Source organism: Charadrius vociferus, unplaced genomic scaffold (genome assembly GCF_000708025.1).
Source record: "Charadrius vociferus isolate BGI_N301 unplaced genomic scaffold, ASM70802v2 scaffold385, whole genome shotgun sequence".
In the NCBI taxonomy this organism is placed as follows: domain Eukaryota; kingdom Metazoa; phylum Chordata; class Aves; order Charadriiformes; family Charadriidae; genus Charadrius; species Charadrius vociferus.
The window spans coordinates 7,576,631-7,599,987 of NW_009648925.1; the positions used below are offsets into that span (position 1 = coordinate 7,576,631).

The 23,357-nt window shown below is 38.6% G+C and overlaps 1 protein-coding gene across 1 annotated transcript in view; it reads left to right on the forward strand.

Moving 5' to 3' along the window:
- The window catches only part of XRCC5 (X-ray repair complementing defective repair in Chinese hamster cells 5 (double-strand-break rejoining)), a 51,550-nt gene that overhangs the window by 23,768 nt on the left and 4,425 nt on the right, over positions 1-23,357 (forward strand). Inside the window, exons 13-18 of the mRNA XM_009887331.1 lie at positions 3,275-3,471; positions 8,041-8,131; positions 9,600-9,669; positions 17,349-17,458; positions 17,985-18,081; positions 20,264-20,331. Of these exons, the coding sequence (XP_009885633.1) occupies positions 3,275-3,471; positions 8,041-8,131; positions 9,600-9,669; positions 17,349-17,458; positions 17,985-18,081; positions 20,264-20,331 (633 nt within the window). The remainder of the gene's footprint in view (positions 1-3,274; positions 3,472-8,040; positions 8,132-9,599; positions 9,670-17,348; positions 17,459-17,984; positions 18,082-20,263; positions 20,332-23,357) is intronic.

A 23,357-nucleotide genomic window follows, 5' to 3' on the forward strand; every position in this document is an offset into this window, starting at 1 on the left:
GAAGTGTGGGTTAGATGAGTGGACCGTGAGGTGGACTGAGAACTGGCTGAATGGCAGAGCTCAGAGGGTTGTGATCAGTGGCACAGAGTCCAGTTGGAGGCCTGTAGCTAGCAGGGGTCTTGTTCAACATCAACAACCTGGATGAGGGGACCGAGTGTACCCTCAGCAAGTTTGCTTATGATGCAAAACTGGGAGTAGTGGCTGACACTCCAGAAGGCTGTGCTGCCATTCGGCGAGACCTGGACAGGCTAGAGTGCTGGGTGGAGAGGAACCTAATGAAGCTTAACAAGGGGAAGTGTAGAGTCCTGCATCTAGGGAGGAATAACCCCATGCACTGGTACAGGTTAGGGGTTGACCTGATGAAGAGCAGCTCTGTGGAGAGGGACCTGGGAGTCCTGGTGGACAGTAAGTTGACCATGAGCCAGCAATGTGCCCTTGTGGCCAAGAAGGCCAGTGGTATCCTGGGGTGCATCAAGAAGAGTGTGGCCAGCAGGTCGAGGGAGGTCATCCTCCCCCTCTACTCTGCCCTGGTGAGGCCGCATCTGGAGTACTGTGTCCAGTTCTGGGCTCCCTGGTTCAAGGACAGGGAACTACTGGAGAGAGCCCAACGGAGGGCTACAAAGATGATTAAGGGAATGGAGCACTTCTCTTGAGAAGAGGCTGAAAGACCTGGCTCTGTTTAGCCTGGAGAAGAGAAAAGTGAGGGGGGATCTCATCAATGCTTATAAATATCTAAAGGGCGGGTGTCAAGAGAATAGGGCCAGACTCTTTTCAGTGGTGCCCAGTGACAGGACAAGGGGCAATGGGCACGAACTGGAACACAGAAAACCCTGCCTCAACATGAGGTAAAACCTCTTTACTTTGAGGGTGACAGAGCAGTGGAACAGGCTGCCCAGAGAGGTTGTGAAATCTCCTTCTCTGGAGATAGTCAAACCCCACCTGGATGTGTTCCTGTCCAACAAGCTCCAGGTGAACCTGCTTTGGCAGAGGGGTTGGACTAGATGATCTCTAGAGGTTCCTTCCAACCCCTACCATTCTGTGGTTTTGTTTTAATGTAGTAGTTCTGTTGGCAGGTCATTTTGAAATCGTTACAAAGTAGGTGTAAACTGAACTGAGACACTTGGGATGCAGTTCACACAGGTTTAACCATGCTAAAGCTAGCTAACTAGTGGAAACTGGGTGGTCCAAGCCTATTCCATAATCCATGAAAAAGAACCTTGGAAGTAATTGATACTACTTGTTTCGGAGATCCTAAGTACATCATTGTTGTGGTTGTGTAGAGTGAGTAGGTGACTGGTACAGACTAGATGCTTGTCTTTTAGATAGCTGAATGTCTGCCATGGTCTAAGGCTTTAAATATTATCAGGTTGCTGTAGGATTTGCTAAAATACGTTCTTACAAAAGTATGTTCCCAGATGCTGTGTGGAAGGGAACAAGGCAGGGTGCTTTCTTGCAGTAAGTTCCTGTCTATTCACGCAGTTATGTCATTGCTTGTCATGGAACGAATTATCTGAAAAGCCCACTTCATTACATCCATTGTGTCCCGTGTTCCTGAAAGCTGGCAATATCTCTAGGCTGGAAATGTAACAAAATCAGGAAGAGCAAGGAGGAGCTGGTACATTGCTGACAACACGCGTGAATAGAACAGTGAGTCTGGAAGCCGGTGGCAGCATGGGTTGCCTTCTAGCCAGTAAAAGTAGGAGTGGTTCTTGCTGGGTGCGGAAGGAAGAGGAAGCAAGGTTTAAAGGGACTGTTTGGGATTAGAAACTTCAGGTGAAGTCTGTTCAACTTCATCTCCATTTAGCACCTGAGTTTTGATGGTGCCTGCCATCTCAGGTTCCAGAGGTCGTCATCTACTCTAAAAACAGGAACAAATGGAGGCTGTGGTTATTTTGTCTGCTGAGCTCTTGCAACTGCACACACAGGGATTTCAGATGCAAAAGTCTGAAAAACACATTGACAACAGGGGAGTTAAGTTTTTTGCTTTGTGAGTTTAATTCAATCCCCTAATGTTGTTTTAATTTTTTTTTTTGTATCACAAGAGCCATTATTGCAGCTTCCAGCCACATTTTTACTCTCTTTCAAAATAATTGTGCCTCAAATCATTACAAGTGTTTCCAAATCAGTAGCCTTGTATGACAACCTCCTTTTGAAAGTATGCTCTAATATGGATTGGAATCTTAATGGCAGCATGAAAGCACATCAGTATTGATGTGTAGCATATGGTCTGGATTTTCTTTATGGGCAGCTTTTCAGCATGAATTGAGAGGTTTTTGTTTGCTTTGGTTTTGTTTTTTAAATTAATGTCATGTCTGACAGCCAACAGGGGAGCAAATCTCTGCTGTATTCTTAGTTTACTGAGTAGTTACCTTCACACTTCTAATTCACCCAGTACAATGGGCTTGGAAAAATTATTCTCCTATGTACATCACGTGTTTTTATGTATGTGTGTGCATGCACTGGTATCTGTGTATATATATATATGCACATACACATCCGTTCCTACTGCTATCCCACACTTCACTGTGTGGGATTCTCAATGGAATTTCTGTAGCCTGCCTCATTAACCTCATCTCTCTACCTCCGCTTTGCTCCCTATGTGTACTCTCTTTACACTTTGGTGAAAAAGCCTTCTCCTCTGTAGCTCCTGCCATCTGTTCCAACTTTGATGTGCATCTGTCAGGCCCCTTTATTTCCCCACTCTTTTCAAAGCTAATTTGCAAACATACCTATATTCTGTGCCTCACCTGTGCACACTTAATTTCTGTCTTTCTATTTGCTCTTAAACTGGTGAAAATTTCTCTTGTATGCATACTGAGTTTTATTGACAAAGAAGAAATACTTTCTTTGAGGGGTGATAAACTGACAATAACGGGAATACGTGGTTGGGATATATATCTCGTTGCCTAATTTTGGAATGTATAGAAATCTCTCCCGTGTGACTCATGTATATAAAGCAAAGTTAAAAAGCTGAATAGATGCAGATGACTTTCATTTCTGGATTTTCCTAATAGTTTTCATAGAACTCATTCCAGTGAGTGTGGGAACACTGATCTGAATCAGTGTTCTTGTTTAATATCATTATTAATCTCCTTAAACAGCTGATCATATGACTTTCAATCCACTTGTGAGCTGGAATATTTGTCAGCAATATGACGGTAGTTTCTTTAATATGGAAAATATTTTGCACGTACTGTATGATGTCAGGCATACAGGCATTATACTAAAAGCACATAAACTAAATGGTTTTCTTTGCTCAAATTGTTTCTTGCAGTGTTTGCAGCATAAGGCTTTTCACCCCAATGAGCCATTGCCACCAATTGAACAGCACCTTTTAGAGATGCTGGAGATGCCCTCTGTGGTAAAAGAAAGGTGTCAGGCTGCTCTTGAAAAAGTAAAAGCACTTTTCCCCCTAAAGGAAGTTGGCAAGAAAAAAGAAGAGAAGACTGCTCAAGACATCTTCAAAGACAAGTAAGTTGGAGATGTGGTATGGATTTTTTTTGAAAGTTTTTTTTCACACTTTAAATTGTTTTTGCTGAATGAAGCAGGCTCAGAGTCTTTTGAACATAAGATCAATGAGTTACACACTGAAAAAAATACTGATGAGTGGAGAATATTGTGGTACCACAGTATGTCTGGGGTATTCTGTGAGTAGTGGTGGTCTTACTATTACAGGGCAAGACACACCAGGAACCGGTCTGTAGCTTCCTTGTGCATATTTGTTGTCACAGAATCAATTAGGTTGGAAGGGACCTCAGGAGGTTTCTTGTTCAACCTGCTGCTCAAAGCAGGGTCATCTGTGAGATCTGAACAAGTAACTTGGGGCTTCATCCAGACTGGTCTTGAAAACATTCAGGGATGGAGACTGCACATCCTCTCTGGGCAACCTGTTGCATAGCTTACTGTCTCCTGGTCAAACAGTTTTTCCTACTGGTAGTTATAAAATAGTTCAGATAAGAATAACAGAGGGCCTGATTTAGTTTAGAATAAATGCTGCAGAGCTTTAAATTAGCTGTAAAGATGAGTCTTCCTTCTCAGCCTGCTCGATTTAGGTTGTTCTGTAGCTTTCATTTTGAATTCCAAATCAAAAGAAAAGCAGCTTCATTATTATCTGCTGTGCAGTAAATGTCTTGAAAAATCAAGCTGTTATGGACTCTTCTTGGAACATCTGTTGTCTGAACAGGTTTTAAGATATTTTTTTTTGTTATTACATAAGTTTACTTTATTTGTGATGGAAATATGAAGAGTAAATGCGTAATTGCTACTGCAATGGTACTGTCACTCCAGCCAAGTCAATTTGCTTGAACAAAATCTGCTTCTTAAAGCTTAATTTATTGAATGCCTATAATATAACTAGTGGGTCTCCTGGGATGTTGGAGAGTTCTCAGTTAGCTCCTTCTCCTTCCTTTTTGTTATTTTTGGCTTAGTCATTTCAGCACTAGGAACAATGTCTTCAAGCCATTTTGAGGCCTTGCTTAGCTGAGCTGTCATATGCTTTACCTTGGGTTGGCTAGAGCCCCCTCAGCACATTATCTTTGGGAAGACATGACATAGGACTTCTGACATTACTGCTTTGATATAATGACCATATTTCTGTATACAGACTGGGAAACACCTTGGTTTTTATTTTGTTCATTGCTGTGTGTGCCTGTCTTGCCTTAGTGTGTCTGTGAATTCATACTGATTAAATTCTCTTGTCTTTGCCCTGTACCCCAGTTTCTCTGTGTGTCTGTGTGTGTACACATACATACATTTATGGCTGTATTTGGGAGAGATAGAACGAGTTTAAAAAAAAAAAAGGGGGAGGGGGCAAAACTTGGGTTCAAACAAGCTGGGGGGAGAATTTAAACAAAAAACAGTGACCCCACTACTGGTAGCTGCTTAAAAACATGTCGCCCTAAAGGCATCAATTTGACAAGCAAGGAGGAAAGCTATTTTGTTTAAAAACTGGTTTACTTTAGAGGGGTGATGAAAGTAGCTATAAACATAGTTGAGATGGAAATTGGTGTAGGCCATTAAAATGATTTAAAAAAAAAATCTGTAAGGGAGGGAAAAGGATAGAGACTCAACTATGCAAAGAAGGATGAATGGTAATAGGATTAAAAATAGGGGGAAAAAAATGGTGTTGCTGTAGTAATGAATGGGAACAGTAGTATTGTCAGTACTACAACAGAAGTGTTAACTTTATATTTTTGTTCTGTGTTTGGGGAGAAGCTGAGTGCTATAATTAAATTCTTTGATAAGGAAAAGTACATCAGTCTGCAACAATGACTAAGGAAAACGTTAAACACCAGATAACATTCAACTTATTAAAATTATCAGATCTAGATAATTTGCAATATAGCATTTTGAAAAAGTTGGCTAGAAGCTCTGTTGACCATTATTTTTGTTTTCTAAAACTGATTTATGTCTCCTGTCGTCATATCACAAGTAACCTGCTTGGTTGATACGGGGTGAGTGGTGGACATTGGCTATCTGGATTTCTCCAAGGCTTTCAATACAGTTCTCCACAGCTGCCTCCTAGAGGAGACAAGTGGTGTGTGCAGTGGGTGAGGCTGACAAGCTGCACCCAGAGGATGGTGGTAAATAGCTCTTTTTCAAACTGGCAACCTGTCACAAGTGGGGTCCCTCAGGGATCACTGTTGGGTCCAGTGCTGTTTAATGTCTTCGTAAGTGATCTGGATGATGGGATCAAGCATACCCTCATGGAGTCTGATGATGGTACCATCTTGTCTAGACCGTGCTTTAGCCAGGAAAGGTTGGACCAGATGAACTTTGAGATCCTTTCCAACCTAGTATTCTTTGAGTCTATGATACTGACCTGATTCACCTATGTTTAATGTTTAAGGTCTAATGGAATTAAGGCAGCGTAAATATAGGCGTGATATCTTAATACAGATTTTAATATTCAATATTCAGTTGTTTCACTTTTGCTAAGCTCTGTGTAGTTTAAAATATCCAGTAAAATAGAAAAGCATTTTAGTAAAATAGAAAACATTTTATTTTTTCCTTCTTAGGTTGGCTTTGAAGAGACTGTTACCTCATCCAGTTTTGCAATATGTGAGAGGCTTCTATATAAATGTAGAAGTGGGTGTTTTAAATTAATCTTGTATTTATTAATTTTTTCAAATAGTAGCTGCACATTTTACAGTTAAAAATACTGCTAATCGGTGCATTACCAGTAACAGATTCTAAATGTCACACCCTTGGCTGGTATAAATGGGCCCGGGTTCATTAGTTGCTGCTGTATTGCACTGATTAATGATACCTATAGATTTGGTCCTAGGCAGTTAAATGCAGCACCATCATTTATGTTCTCCTCCTTCCTCCAATCCCAAAGCATTTTGTATTGGTAAAAATAATGCAGGAGGAAAAAGATTTCAAGATGCTGCAATTGAGTACAAAACACACCTTTGGAGAAAAAGATTCTAAAAGAGAATTTTCATTGTTCTTTACACCTTTCATCAAAGCATGCCAATATACAAGAATTTTTCTTCACGTAGAAGTTCTAAACTCACTGATGTTAGGTAGGCATCAGTTTCTCCATTCTACAGAAAGGCATATCGGCTGTCCAGAACAATCAAGCAACTTGTTCAAGGTCAGCCAGAAAGTCAGCAGAGTTGAGAATGAAGCAAGGTATCCTATCCTTGTCCTGAGGAATAACCAAAGTCATCATTTCTCTTAGAGTGATAAGTGAGGTTATGTTGGATGACAGGAGTTGCTGAGTAGAAGGGATTTCATTTCAGTAGTGACAAAATTAAGTAAAGGGCAGAAAGGACTACTGAAGCAAAGTGGGATAGACACTGATTGTGAAGTAGGGGAGGAGTGTGCTATAGAAAGTAAAAAGGAAGACTGTACAAGTTCTAATAATCGATTGCTTCTGTAATGTGCAATGCAGTTTTTAAAATCAGTTCTAACCTTGTAGAATGCGAAGTGGCAGCTAGTCCAGGATCTCTGGCTTTGTCCCTATATCATCAAGCAGTTCCTTTTCACTTCAGTAGTAGATTTTTATTTTTTTTTTTAAGAAAAACTTCTTACTTTGTTTTGGGATTCCTTGAACACAAATACTGCTATTTAGATTGCTGAGTAGATTTCAGTCATTCTTAAACTGAAATCGATTCTTCTGTGTCAGTAGCCTGTCACATTAAGTGACAGAGAACACAGCGTCTGATTTTCTTCCCCTCTTGTGATTAGCTGGATTTTCTTCTGTTGCCAAGATGCGCACTAGAGTTTGGCATGTTAGATGTTGCAGTTAAGTTCCTGCTTTGAATCTACACCTTGGTAAATGTTACCTGTGAGGGCAAAGCTAGAAAGTAGCCTAAAATCACAACTAGCTTTTTAAAAACGACAAATAGTCTTTTGAAAGCATTTTGAGATGTAGCTTAAAATGTTCTAAGAGAATTCTTACATACTTAATTGGGGTTTGTCTAGCAGATTTTGACTCCTGTAAGTGGAAGTCTATAAAGCTCTTGTGTGCTGATGGAGAATACTTTAAACTCCAAAGCCACTGTGTAAGCAGATTTGTAGTAGCTGTCGATTCCAAGACAGGAACTAGCAGGTAATTTTTGAAGAGTAAATGAATTTCTTAAATGTTAATTTTCATTGCCACTTCATGATACGAAGATCTCGTGAGAATACCAAATGTCATGTAATATACTGTAAATCATATACTGTAAATTATCAAGGTTAACTCAATATACAGATTCCAAATAAAGTGACTGGAGATATTATGTATTGAGAAAGGTGGAGAAGATGTGTATGAGTAAATTGACTCCTGAAATAGGCATGAATAATCTCACACCTTCAACAAACAGTGCTGTTGCTTTATGCTATGATAAAGTTTGATCTCTCTTTCTACTGTCTGCTTTCTGCAGCCTGTGGGGAAAAATGAGGCATGGCTTAATGCTAATTTGAGAACAGTTGTATAATGAAGTTTTGTCCAGTATTCGGTGCATATGTCATTAATTTACTGACTCCCTACTTAGTAGGCAGGACAGTTTAAGTGTTTATATTCTTTTTGGTCCTTCTCATTTGCAGCAGTGAAGATGGACCTAAACTGAAGAAACCAAAAATTGAAGATGAGGAAGGTAGCTTTAGCATCATGAAACTTGCCGAAGGCAATGTCACCTCTGTAAGCACATTTTTACAAATATGATTATTAAAGTGGAAGATTAATTTCTCTAAGTCTACTATAGTGAATATACAGAATTCCTGATAAAAGGGCTGTTTCTAGCTGAAACATCACTGAAATATTGTCTACTTGTAGATTTAAGACTCTCTGCCTGAGTTTTTAAAAGCAACTTCCTCTGCCCTTAGGTGTATATTAGCACAACTTTCCATCAGTCTTGGATATTTTAGGACAAAATTCTCCCCTAGCCTCTAGAGCTCTAAAGGGCAAGCCTGAGGATCTGAAGAAAACAGAATCTCAGATTTGAGGTTCGGTGGTTGAATTTTGTTCTTGCCCTCTTTCATCTGCGACGTAGAAGTTGCCTCTGTATATTTAATGAAAGGTATTGCTGAGATTTTAGAGGCTGTTCTCTACATTGGTTGGGGTTCTAAATCACAAATTTGGCTTCATCTTGGTGATAGGTTAAACATCTACCTTAATTCCAGATATTGCGTACATGGGTAGGTGAAGCCTGTATCATAACTGTGAACCTTCCTTTATTTGTTTTTTCACATTACGTGAAAAAAAAAAGTGATTTAATATTAATTGAGATAACTTCACTTGTTGTCAAACTATGCTTTAAGGTTGGTTTTTAAAATGCATGATTGAGATTTTTAAAAATTATTTTAAATCCAAAAAGACTTAAATATTTTGAACTCCTAATATAGACTTCTGATTTTTCCTGAAAAGTGGCATTGCCATATTTAAAAGAAACAGAAGGAGACCAAGCAAGCTTATTGAAAGACTGAAGAATTATTTTGACAGCAAAGCACAAAATTTTGAAATACACTTAGGAGAATTTTAATCCCTGAAAGGAAATGTTAATTAATGTAAATTTTTTTCTGAAGTTACTGCATCCGTTTCTCAGTAGGTGTTCATTTATATTTGACCTGGTGTTAGTTCCTTTGTAAGGTTTCTGCACTTGTATGCCCATTTAGAGCTTCAGCTTTAAGATTGTCAGACTGGGTCAGAAAGGGTAAATGAATTGAGTGCAAGCTTTTAATTTTGAGCTTCCTGTTGGAGTGGCAAACCAATGATTCTATACCCACATGCCTGGGAGCTCCCATTCCTCATTAAGCATCTGTCAAAATTAGTGAGAGGTCTGCGCTACAGAAAGTCTCAAAGCTGAACTAGCAGATAGCCTGAATCACTGTGCTTCTGACCTCTAAACCCCAGAGAATATGGTTGGCTTATAAGAGTGCAGTGTAGTTAAGCTTAAGTTCATCTTGCTCGTGTTGTAACTAACCTTTGCTAGGAGAACTCCACGTTAACACACATTGTAAGACTTGCATTTTATGAGTCCGCATGCAGAGAATTGTAGAGCTTCTGTTTCCATATTAAAATAAACAGAAATTTAAAGATTCTTGTTGCCTTGCAAGAGTAAAGAGATGGATATTGGCAAATGATTGTATCATTTTTGGACCTTTTATAGGTTGGCAGTGTTAACCCAGCAGAAGATTTCCGAATTCTGGTGAGGCAGAAAAATGCTGACTTCAAAGACGGTAAATGACTTTTATCTATCTTAATTATATTTAGTAGCATCTTCAGTAAATGCAATCCATTTCTGTAAACATAAGTTTCTAAAGCTATGTGAGATGCCCTGGAGTTCACTGCTTATCATCTAGTGCCACTCAGCAAAGAAAATTATCACTTGTAATTCCTGCATTAGTATTCGCCTTCCCTATTTGAAAGTCTCAGATACTGCGTTTGTGTAAGGTGGCACTGGACGGCTACACTGAGGCATCTGGGCCACTCCTCGGGTGTTTCTAACAGAAGATCCCTTGGTATTGACTGACTGCCTCATTCAAACTGGGTTTTCATCTGGCTTCATGGGATCTTTCTGGCTTGACGTGGAGGGCTGTTGGCTGTGCACGTAGTGAGAAACCTGTCTTCTGCTGTCTACTTATTCTGTTCTATGAAGAAATAAGAATCTGATGCCTGGGATTTAAATCTGTACATGCAAAGATCAGTTCTTAGTGCTGCTTGTGAGCAAAAGGAAGTACAGGTGAATTTAGGGTGTAACAAGCAGGTAGTATGTGACTGAAAGCAGGATCTGTGTGCACCACATCTATTCTCAGCGTACAGCAAGACAGGGTTTTGATGCAGAGGCGAGGAAGAATACAAAGCACAGGTCAGCCACTGTCTTGCATGCCCTCAGTCTGAAAATGCAAAGGAATTATCATTTGTTTGTATGGTATTTGCCTACTGGAGTAGCTATACAGAGATATATGTAATCCAAAGGTATCCTAAAAAGAATGCACGAGATGGATGAGGTCATTTTTTCTTTTAATGGATGATTTGAAGGTTGTGGCAAGATAAACTTCATCTGCTGAATAGACACTAATGTAGGATTCCTTTTCAAAGAAAAAGGTATGCAGAGGTGTTGAAGTGAGGTGCTGGGTACTTCAACAAACCCTGTGGTCCTTTTGGACATAGTTTGAGGAGGATGTTGAGTAGTATATTGATTTGTGATACAGTCTGTTAAAGCTTACACAGCTATTTCTCTCCAGAATTTCCAGACTTGTAAGCCAGCTAGCCAGCTTTTCACATGGTTTTTGCATTAGATCTAGAAGAAACTGTTTATTGAAAAAATATTTGGAATTGTGTTCTCACTTAGATATATTAAGATGCAGTAAAAAAGCATTGTACGATATATTAGAATACAGAAAATGTGAAACAGTTGACTACTCTGTTATGGTAATTACTTTTATCATGTAGGAAAGCTTTAAGGCAGAAATAAGTATAGTGATTACCCTTGAAGATGGTTTAACTAAAGAGTGCTTAAATATGTCCACTTGGTAGCTGTGCTGCAGATAACAACAGTACACATTTGGATGGCCCCTGAAATTTTGAGCAATCTGCTTTTATTTTACGTATGATCTGCTCTGTAATTATAAGGTGTAGCCAGACAGAAGGTAGTGCAGTCACCCATTTACAGGAGAGAGAAGACACTGTAAATAAAAACATGCTCTGCATGTTATTTTTTTTTCTTCTGCATAATACTTTTTCTGCTTTAGACCCTTTTAGGTAGCTTAATACATAAAACATTACAGGCATGTTTTTAATGGCTTGCTATATTGCATTCTGGTTATGTAAATAATAAATTCTGCCTTAAAACTATTCAGTAGTTCTAAGGGGTTTTTTTAGTAACATTTTCTGTCATACTTGATGATGAAACTTCCCCCCCCCCCTCTGCTAGACCATGTGAAATGTAAAATATTTTTGCAGGAAAGGATAATCTGTGGCATTCAAGTAGCTTATTGGGAAAAAACCCAAACAATTACATTATATGTGTCAGGATGCAGACAGGAGAACTATTAGGTTGCATCCTGGTTTGCTTCTTTCTTGTATAAAAAGAGCATCCGGTATAGTCTTCCAAACTGAATAGAGCCTACTTTCTCTTTTTAAAAAGGCAGCAGTTCCTTCTTCCTCCCCTCCTCACTAAATAGCAACAGAGTCCCTCCATAAGGAGGACACAGGGCTTTCAACTGTTTGCTTGGGGGTGGAATTTTTTTGTAGATAGAGAAGTTGTAGCAATAGGAAGAGTTGTACTTCAAATGCTGACAGTACCATGGCTTGCTAACTAAGCTGCAGGTTATTGGCACATATCCTCTTCAATCCACAGCAAGTCTCTCACCAAAATTATAAAGTTATCAAGACCAAAGTATGGCAAGGGAATTTATTTTTTTTTTTTAAACAGCTTGTAAGAAGTTCTGATGGTATATTTACCGTCAAAAATGAGTACCAGTGCATCTCCTGCAGTAGCCTCACTGGGATTTGATGATCAGAGTCTGTGCCAATCGTAGGAGAAGCCTATGTGCAAGTTAGACAGCCCATGTCTGAATCCTGGGTCCCATGGCAGACCAGAGCAGGAGAAATGATGCATTTGCTGTTAGTGAGAACTGGGTCACTAATGTGTAAATACATTTTTTTTTTTTGTAACAATCTAAGAGTTTTAAATTGGCAAGGGCCTCAGGGATAGGTTTTCTGAGACTAGCAGCTCAATTCCTGAAACAGTAATCAACTCTGGTTTTAATTGACATCTGTGTAGTTTATTACAGTAGGGACCCACTTATGGCTTGTGTGATGAGTTGTGTATGAGGGTGTCAACTTACTGGTTACTGTTGATTGCTTATGTAACTAATATGTTTCCCCTTCAGATATCTTTACTTTCTTGTTTGCATTCATGACTAGAGAGATGTGATTTTTATGCAGGTCTTACTTCGAGCAGGTTACAAGTGCACAGTCATCACAAAGAGCAGTCTTCTGATAACAGCTTCTGACATTTTTGTCAATGAATGCAAACAAAATAGATTAGTTTGCCTGAGTGGAATCTAATCATTACTCCCAAGGGTGTACAATGAGTTTCTTCATCACTGTGGCTGCAAAGAAGATTCTCAAATGAAGTGAGTGATTTCCATCTTGGTAATGGCAGAGGAGTAGCCGCATGACTACCAGTTCATCCTATTTGACTATTTACAGGGTTCCATCCATGTCGGCATTTCTGGAGAGCAGGTGGTGTCTGATACAGGGTGTTGTATTTTCATACGCTCCTGTAGAAGATAGGATGGCTTAACAAGGGTTAAAAAAAAAAACTGACACATGCATAGTATTTTCTTCGATTTGTAAATTTTCTGTGTAAGTTTATAGGCCAGATTTCATTGCATCTTACAGGACTTGTATCTGAGAACTTGATGTCTGAAGTCCTGTAGTTGAAAGAGCTTTTCTTTTAATTTTACTGTTTGTTAGTGAAGAGAGAAATCTGCAATGACAACTGTACAGTTTATGGACATAAGAAAAAATGTCCAGAGACAAATGGTACCAAATGCTCATTTTTATATTTATAGCAAGTTTGTTAATATTTTTATTCCTAGGCTTTTCTATTAAAAAAGTTAAGAGTCAGTAATTGCACATGTAGATTTCAGCAAATATTCTGTTGTGCCTGAGGTGTCACACTTCTGCTATGGCGTATAGGTAGCTCCTTAAGTCAAACGTAAAACACTGGTTTTGCGCTGGATGCTTTATATGCATAAAAGAATTGTGTATAAGAGATTTGCAGTGGGAATTTATTAAACAGTTGCAACAAGAATGATATTTTAATGCAAGATTTTCTGTAGAAATGTATATAGTTAACTACCTTTCTAGACCTTAAGATCACTTAAAAAAAAGTATTTTCTTTCACTTTTTGTTGGCACATGTCTTTGCAGTTAGTCTGCATTTTTATCTTACTGGATGTTTTTGTGTATTTTGGAGACTATTCATCCTCTACTGCTAGGTAGGCCAAATGCAATGACTGGTTTGATGAAAATGATTCAGTCATTGGAAAAGTATTTGCAAACCAAATACTTGAGTATATAAAATCACTTTGAAGTTTCCTGTACGTCTGCTTCACAGAGAAGATGAAGCCAGATTTGTCTTTGAAGGGTCTAGCGATTGGGTGAGATGCAAAGCTCTGAGTTGCAACAAACAGAATTTAGATTAGATGTTATGGGAGGAAAAAAAAGAAAAGCCTCAATGATGGTAATCAAACAAGGAAAGAGGGGTCCAGAGAACTTGAAGACTCTCCATCTCTGGAGCTACTCAGTACTCAAGTCAGTGGAGCATTGAGCCACCTGATCCACAGTGGTCCTGGTTTGAGCAGGGGTTTGGACCAGATGTCCTTCATACATCCAGCCTAAATCATTCTCATCCATACCTACAGACCATTTAGAGAGACTATTTCAAAATTGAACAGCACCTCATAGGACACTGGAGTAGTTCAACAGCTCTTGATCTTAAAATTCTTATTTCTTGGCTTAAAGATAAAGGAAGTCCTTAAAAAATTAGAGCAGTTTTCTGTTTATAATCTTTTTCTTCTTTTCAGTTACAAAAAGATGATACTTACGGAGAAGTAATTTACAATTTAATATCAGGTAGTTTAACTGATTTGTCAGTGACTTATTTAAGCACTGTCCACTAATACAAGTCATTTACCACCACCAGTGGATAAATCAGAAGATTGGTAACAACAGGAGTCTTTTGTCTACAGAAAGAGCTGGTTTTTTAACCTGATGACTTTTTTTGGGGGGGGGGAGAAATCTCCAAGGAATTGGAACATGGACTATAATACAGCCTTATCTATTATTATGCTGTAAACTGGTTGGCATAGTAATCAAGAATAAGGACTGAACTGAACAAACTTGAAAATATAACTACACTTTTTTACTGTAACTATTGAGGAGTAACGTGAATGTAATTGTTCATGGCATATTTCACAAGAAATAACAGGAGTGGTGAATGTATTGTAGAGTAGGGAATGTATCTGAATGCAAGTGGGGAAGGGATTAAATTCTATTAGAACTAAAAGATCTTCTGTTCAAAGATTATTTTAATTTTTTTTTAACCTGTAGTTGTCCAGCCTTTAATGACTGTGTTTGTTATCTAACCAATCAGGTACAACAGAAGAGGGAAGCAGAAGATTAAAATTTATTTGGATGATCTGCAGAACGTGGTGCTTATTAGGACTGCTGGAATTCCAGTTTATGCAAAATGCAGAATTTCATTAGTTCACTTCCTTAAGTGTGGGGTGGGATAAGGGAAGTTGGGAGAGAAGAAAAAAAGTGGTTATTACACAGTAGTGGCATGAATAGGCTGTCAGTTTGCAACTCTAGGACCTGCGCTTCAAAACCCCAGTGCCTGAGACTTGTCTGGTGCACATCACAGTTAATGGTAATATTCGCAGCTTGCTTAGACAGACATCTTTATGCACAACATGCCTTTCTGCAAAAACAGGGAGGCTTATTTTTTTGCAGCACCCAATACCAAAGATTCATGCTAATGGAAAGGCAGATGACAGGCAGCACGAAATCAACTAAATTCTCAGACCAAGAAGTGTGAAGGAACAGAGTTCACTTCAGAGAACTTCCAGTTATAATCCTTACCTACAGTCTCTGGTATTGTCTTTGGCCCCGTGAACTAATTTGGTAGTCTAATCAGAACATGGGAATTTTATCTATTTTAAATTCATCAATCATTTAAGGGAAACCAATGGACAGACCCAATTTTAGCCAAACTATTTCAACATGTTAGAAGAATCTGACTTAAAATATTGTTGCCACATAACCTGCTTCCTGCATCTATTCTGGTCTTTCAGTGCCTAGTAAAACATTGTAGGGTTTTTTTGGTTCCTTACAACAGATTTCAAAAGGACAGCAAGAAAAAGTTTTTCTTCTGATGCCTGCCAGTGCAATCAAATGGAAAAGGATTTTAAAATTAAATGCAGAAGAAGTAGAGTGTCTGATAATTTCAAACAGTATGCTGGAATCATTCTGACAATAAAGGCTTTTATTGCACCCTCGTAGTGCCTGGGGTTTTAATTTAACACATCAATGAAAAGGCAGCATTTAAAAAAAACACCACCACCACTGAAAACACCAGCAGGACTTACTTTTATTAGTTCAATTCGTAAGAACTTAGAACATTTAATGAGAAAATCGTTAACCATGAAAAAAAATGGACTGACTTAACTTGAGCAGCTTAAGTAGTGAGACTTCAATTTAGTTTGTCAGCTACTGGTAAAATAGATAAAAAGAGTGAGCTGATCACCTTTGGAGCAGTAGGTGCTTCAGCACACTTGCTTGTGTGATAGCTGCTGTTGGACAGAACCAGTGTCCGTCTCCTTTTCTAGAAATGGTAGAGTCAAAAGCTAGTGGGAGCATATCAAACATGTCTTGTTTCCCTCTTTTCAGAGCTGCTGTCCTTCACATTGAGTTCAGTTAGGCATTTCATAAAAGTAAATATAAGTGCTGTGTATGCTTACAGTGAGCAGAGTGGAACACAGTATTGGAACGATGTTGGCTTCTTGCTGTGTTTACTTATCCTTGTCTCTTCCATCACTCTGGCAGATGATTTTCTATGTTGATGTTTCCATGGCTGAAATAGTTCCAGTAACATAAGTGCCCTGAACGTCTGAACATAAGAAGGGCTATAGGTCAGGCTGAAGGTAATCCAGTAACCTGTTTTTAACAGTACAAGAACAGGACAGGCAGATGCTGTGACTTGTCCAGAATGTTCTCCTGCATTTTCTTCCTCAATGGCAACATCATCTTTAATCTCTCTTGATGGAGTTCCTCTTTTAAAAATTCTAAGAATTTGTTCAAGCTTTTTTTTTTTAAAAAAAAAGCTGTTAAAACTTCTAGCATCCCACAGTGGCTTGGTGTAAAGAGGTTAACTGATTTTGTTTGAAGAGTTACTTCTTTTTTCCGTTTGTTCTTAACCCAACTCTTTGCTCTTGCTTTGGGAGAGGCAGTGGACTATCACTCCCTATTCATCTTTTTCACAGTGCTTCTGAGTTTATAGTTCACTGTTATATGCTCTTCACGCTTGGCTTTTCCCAGGGTAAAATTGGACAATTCCTCAGCTATAATTAAACAGGAAGAAAAGAAAAAAAAGTACTAAAATCCAGCAGAATTTAGTTGGGCTTGCAGAGCTCTTGGTGACGTTTTCACTTGACACATTTGCCGTGTTTTACAGCTACATACCTTTTAGGAGCTCAATAGTGGGGATGAAATGAGCGTTTCCCTTCTTGTTGGTACAAGTCATCTTGTTTGCCTGTGCCTCTCTCTGTCAGGCATGCACAGTTTATAATACTTATCTCCATAATTGTAAACAGCATTGCCCCCCTGAAAAATCATCAAACTACCTGTACAGAGACAAGATATACTCTAATGTCAATAACAACAAGGTAGTCTTTTAACTCCAGTCACCCTACAGCTGTTGTTTTGACATCATTGCACCTTCATTGTAAACTTAACGCTCTTATTGAAATATGCCTGTATTTCAAAGGATGTTTAGGGATATGCTTTGCGTTGTAGAACATAACCTCCCTCAGCTGTAGGAACCAAAATGTTCTGGTTTTACTTTCTATCAAATAAGCCATGCCAGTGCCTTTTTTTCTTGGCTTTCAGGGAGACTTTTGCCTTGGCCATGCTTAGGTTTCTTCCTAGTGTATCTTGCTTTTCCAGAGAGATTGAAGTAATTGTCAGTAGCTTAGATAAGTTATCAACTTTAGTAACTTAAGGCGGTATGGGTATGATTAACTCTTTTGATGACTAGAGTAGAAAAAGAGAGGTGTAAAGGAAACTTTTTTTTTTGCCTTGAAAATGTGCATTCTTTGATGTATTTATTTCTCCTTGTCTTTCAGTGAGTCAGCAGTTGATAAACCGCATTGATCAGTTCCTGGAAAATAAAGGTTCACAGTACTACATGAAAGGGATCAACTGTGTCAGAGTTTTCAGAGAGGAGGCCATTAAGGTAATGTTAATATGTGAAAACTCTCATATCTTTCAAATTAAAGACATGATGGGACTATTTTCTGTATTAAAAACTTGATAGTTTCTTGCTACAGCAAAAAGAATTGATTTGTAGATTAAAACCGCTTATACTGTTTGAAAGTTTAGAAATATATTTGCATTTTATTTTTCTTTATTTTTACTGGAATGGGGATGAGCTTCTCTGGTATTATGTGCTGTTGTTTGTTTTCTTTTAAACATAAAAACACAAGGCCTGTGACCTGATGCTTGTAAAAGAAAAATAAGCAATCCTACAACTTTCTTCTGAAATAAAGCTGGTTACAAGAAAGTCTTTCTAGCTTTCTGAAAGGCAGTTTTTGTGGCTCACCTTTCCTTAGAACTCTTGGCTTTAGTAGAAGTAAAATACAAAATCTGTACTGACTTCTGTGCTCACCATGTTGGGTGACTTCATGAAGAATTAAGTTTGCAGCTCTGTTTAGTAAGCTACTTTAATATTTCTCTGTTATCATCGCTGTTGTTTTCTTCAGCTGTCCAAGGTGCAGTGCTTTAATGACTTTCTGCAGGCCCTGAAATCAAAGGTGGAAGATAAAGCCTTAGCTGATTTCTGGGAGATCATTATACAAGGTAGGATGGCATTTGGGAACAACAAAAAGCATTCCGAGTTGTATTATCCATTATGTAAAAGAAAACTTTGGTAGCAACGGGACACTTAAACTAACCCCAGAGCAGCATTTTGATATGGTTCATTCCTGCAGCCTGTTTAAAAATATTAAAAAAAAAAAAACAACCAAAACCAACAAACTTCCATGTTGCAACTTTATTTTTTGCACTAATAGTTTCATATCGGCAATATCCATAATGCTTTGCCAAGTCTTGTTGAAATGGTAAATTAATTGTAGAAGAAGAGAGACAAATTAAATGTTACAGAGTGAGGAGAAGAAGATACGCTTTCAGCTGAATTTCAAAATAAATGGAAAAAACTCATGCAGCAGAGATATAAAAAGAGTCTTCCAAATTAAGCTTCAAAAAAGGCATAGATAGCATTGAAATCTGTCACTGATCATTTTGTGTTTAAGCAACCTGAAGGACAGAATACGTGGTAATATGACACCTACCTATGATTAAACTGGGAGATACAAGGCAGTGTAACTCCAAAAGGCATTCAGAGACTACGCAAGTGATAAATAAAGGAACATTTTTACAAATATGAAACCTGGTGGACTAAAAAAATCTTTTACATCATACTCTTGTTTTTAATTGGAACTAGTGCTAAGAAAATCTGTTAAATGCCCAGCTCTATCTGTTCAGAGTGCATGCTATAAAATGCAATTATATGCTTTTGTATAGCGCCTTTCAAAGTGACGAACCCCAGACACTCTGTAATGTCTACTTCATCCAAGTTTTTCAAAATACAAGATCGGAATTGTTTAGCAACCCAAAACTGGCCCAAGACATCACCGAAAGAAAAATACATTCAGTAGTATTGTAGGGGACCTTCTCTGAAGAAATTTGGGGGGTGAAGGGGGGACGACACCAAACCAAAAAAACTTTTGAAAGTAGGAAACTTGGGTCTTCAAAAGCTCTGCTAGAATACCCTTTTAATAATTTTCAGCTGGTACAAACCACAGTTTTTAACAAACTGCAGTATATTTGTGAGAGAAAAAACCTCTAAATACAGAGGTGATATTTTTCATACAAAATAGGTTATCTTCTTGATGATGAAATCACGGTGCTTTTCCGTACATTTTTCATACAAAATAGGTTATCGTCTTGTGAGATGATGAAATCACGGTGCTTTTCCGTAACCTAGCTGCTTTCAGTAAGTAGCTGAAATTGCTTGTCGCTTGCTGCTACCAAAAGCAGAAGTCCTATTTTCCCTGCTTCTTGCCACATGACTTATCTCTTCTTTTCTACCAGATGTGGCATGCACTGGGCCTTACCATGAGTGAATGCAATCACCAGAAGAGGATAGATGTGTTAATTGGTGGACTTGGCAGTGCTAAGTTAACGGTTGGACTTGGTCTTAAAGGTCTTTTCCAACCTAAACAATTCTATGATTCTGTGATTCTAATGAGTTAGTGGCTCAGGAGCAAGACAGATCTGTTTGAGTTCACTTTCTCCTGAAAGCTTGTCATGTAGTTCTATGAGCACATTAAGGTGATGTTACACTTGTGCTGCTCCTGAAACCTTTATGAATCTACTGCTCTTTGCTCTCACACCCACAGCCTCTTTATTCAGGCACAAGCATTCGTGTAGCCAAGTGATGAGCTAGACTGGAAAAATTATTGGAGTAAAAAGCAATTGAGATTATTTCTTTTTTCGGGGGTCACTGCACAGGATGGTGGTGCTGGCACAACCAAGGAGCAAAGTGGGGGCAGGACCAGCACTTTGGCAGTCAGACTGTAGGTAATCACAGCATAAGTGTTTGTATGTTAGGAGTTAATTTTTCTAAGGCTATTAAGGACTGAAGAGCATGCTGTGAATGACTAAAAGTGTAATTTCTGATAGATTTTCAGCATTTCATCTGTGATCTATGATTTCAGTGTCTCATTAGTTTGATTGTCATAATATTAGCAGTTTCCTAAATGGATACTTCCACCAGCTTATGAATATGCTCATTAATTTATTTTTATATCATAGTTGACTCATTTATGCAAGTCACATTTTCCTTTGAGCAATATTTTTTTTATTTTTGCTGCTGATGATGACACATTCAGAAGTTGGAAGACTTTTTTCATTTCTAACATTAAGTGCGTTTTTGGGAAGCCTTCTAATGATATTTTTATATCTCTCTTTTTTTTTTTAGACAGAATTTCTTTGATCACTAAAGATGAAGCAGAGGGAAGTTTGGTGACTAGTGAAGAGGCTGAAAAGGTACTGTTTTTTGATAAGCATTTATTTGTTTAGAGCCTGTGCTGTGGAAAATAAAATTCTTTCTTAGTGGATAAATCTTTAGGTGAATGAAATAGGATTCCTATGAAGGAAGAAGAGTGTCCTGTTGCCACACAACTGAAATTGCCCCAATTCAGAGCAAAAATAATTCCCTAGCATGTACCACAGCATTTGCTTTAATTGGTCTTTAGACAGTAGCATGTATTGATCTCATTATCTGAAAATATCCTCTACACAGAATAGGAACTTCAGGAACTCGGTGTAATGGAACAGCAATAGACTATTTATATATGCAAGATCATTGTTTGAACTTCATAGAAAGAAAACACATCTCATTGTTATCACGAGTTCAAAAATCGGGATACTTTTTTTGCCTAAAGGCATTGTGAATTCTAACAGTATAAAGCTGTTTGGCTAGTTTTCACCATATATGTAACGATATTAATATTTTCCACTTTAGGCAGCTCTTGTGAATTGATGGACATCATAGATGATGCTGATATTATTATTATTGGTGATGATATTACATCCTTTTGGAAACAAAAGTTTTGGAGTATTTGCAGGTATTCTTTCTACAGAAATGTAACACTTCAGTAACTGCAATGATGACTGAAGGATGTCACGGTTACAAAGGAGCAAATTTTAACAGGCAGAATGATGCCTTCTGTTTGAGAGAAAGCAGCATTCAGAGTTGCTCTCAAAAATTGTATTTGTGTACAGTGGGTCTGGTGGGCATTCTTGTATCAGGCTGCTAGCCATGTTTTTAAATAGTTTAGGAGAAAGGAGGTCCTTGTATTACAGACCCCTGGAGGTAAACCTGTGGCTAAAATCACTAAGTACTTTGCAGAGAAGCAGTTTTTCTAAAAGATGCCACACTGATTTGCACAACTTCCAGGCCTTACATTAGCAATAACCAGAAGGGGGTAGAAGTAGGTTCTCCTTGAGTGAATTAATGAGTGGGTAAAAGGTTTTATTTTAGAAATTGCTGTTTTCATCTGTAACAATTTACCTCAAGGTGAAGAAGGCACAGAAATGTCATGAAAATGAAAAGCTAACAAACTAAGAGTCCAGAAAGCTAAGCACGTGTGCAGAGTACAAATGACAGATATGATGGTTTTTTCTAGACATGAAGGACCTTCTGGCAGTTTCTTATCACACATAATTGTTTAGAGTGACTTTTTTCCCCAGTGGTGGTTTTAAAGGATATCAGTTTTTGTTATATGTTCCAAATGCTATGAATTTACTTGGAAACCTCCTAAGACAATAAGTTTCTTGAGAATTTAACTTTCTAGTCTGAAACTACCGTTGATGCTCAAAATATGCTAATGCTGTGTGGAATAACCACTACTCCTTAAGGAAATCTCTACCAGCCATGAAGACCTTACAGCGTACTATTGTCTTAACTGTGAGCTTGTGGTGGCTAAAAAATACTGTGCCAGCATAGTAATGCAGCACAAATTTTAGAGTACCGAGGATTAGATTTACAGCTGCCAGGCTAAGCTGAAGCAAAACATTTGTAGACTGACTTTAAAATTACTTTTCTGTTTAACATCACCTTATAATCAGCAAGGTGTTGCAATTCAGGAAATTCTTTTGTGATTGATTGACAGCCATAACTTTCCTTTAAAATAGGGGAATAAGAGAGACTACATGAAATCAGGTCTGCAACAAAATTCTTTAACATGGCAGTTACCTTGACTTTCATAATAAATGGGTTGCATCTCTTTGCTGACTAGGCAGTTGGCAATCCTAGTTATTCACTAGATAGCCATCTCCCCACATACTCTCCAGATCCAAAACCAGAGCACTGATTTGCCATTGTCCGTCAAGGTTTTATATGACGTTTTACTGAAGAAACTGGGAGACTGCATATTCTTGGAGTAAGATCTGCAGGGACAGGAAATTTGGGTTTGAGGTTATGAGGGTGGTCTAAAATCTAGTCCTCCTTGGTCCACTTAAACCCTGCAACAGCTTTCCTATGTGATAGAAAGCCAGCATTTTCCTAGCTCTACAGTAGATGAACCATTGCAAAAATGGTTCATTTGTTTTCTATACTGAAGGTGATACCCTTCACTAAAGGGTTATATTGGATCTTTTAAAATATCACACGATACAGTAAGATGCAAGTTTTCTTCACGTCTGTAATAGGTCACATGCCAGTGATCAAGGTCAAGGGATTGGCTATCAGTGTGGTCCTCTGACACAAAAGCCTTTTCTCTTATGTACAAATCACTAGCTGATAGTTTCAGGACTGTTTTGGGTGAAAGATTTCAGGTTTCTAGGGTTGCTGTTTGAAGGAGAAAGGAGGGCAGGTAACAGAGAAAGTCTGGAGGAAGCAAGACTTTCCCTTGGTTAATGAAGAGCAAGTTAGAGATCAGTTATATAAACTGGATATATACAAATCCATGGGGCCTGATGGGGTGCACCCTCGGGTGCTGAGGGAGCTGGGGGAAGTCCTTGCTGGGCCGCTCTCCATCTTTGAAAGGTCCTGGAGAACAGGTGAGGTGCCTGAGGACTGGATGATAACCAATGTCACTCCAGTCTTGAAAAAGGGCAAGAAGGATGACCTGGGAAACTACAGGCCAGTCAGCCTCACCTCCGTCCCTGGAAAGATGATGGAACAGCTTGTTCTGGGTGTTATCTCAAAGCACCTGGATGAAAAGAAGGTTATCAGAAGCAGTCAACACGGATTCACCAAGGGGAAGTCATGTCTGACTAATCTGATAGCATTCTATGACGAAGTGACTGGATGGGTGGATGAGGAGAGGGCAGTGGATGTTGTCTACCTTGACTTTGGCAAGGCTTTTGACACTGTCTCCCACATCATCCTCACAGGCAAGCTTAGGAAGTGTAGGTTAGATGAATGGACAGTGAGGTGGATTGAGAACTGGCTTACAGATAGAGCTCAGAGGGTTGTGGTTAGTGGTGCAGAGTCTAGTTGGAGGTCAGTAACGAGTGGTGTCCCTCAGGGGTCAGTACTGGGTCCAGTCCTGTTCAATATATTCATC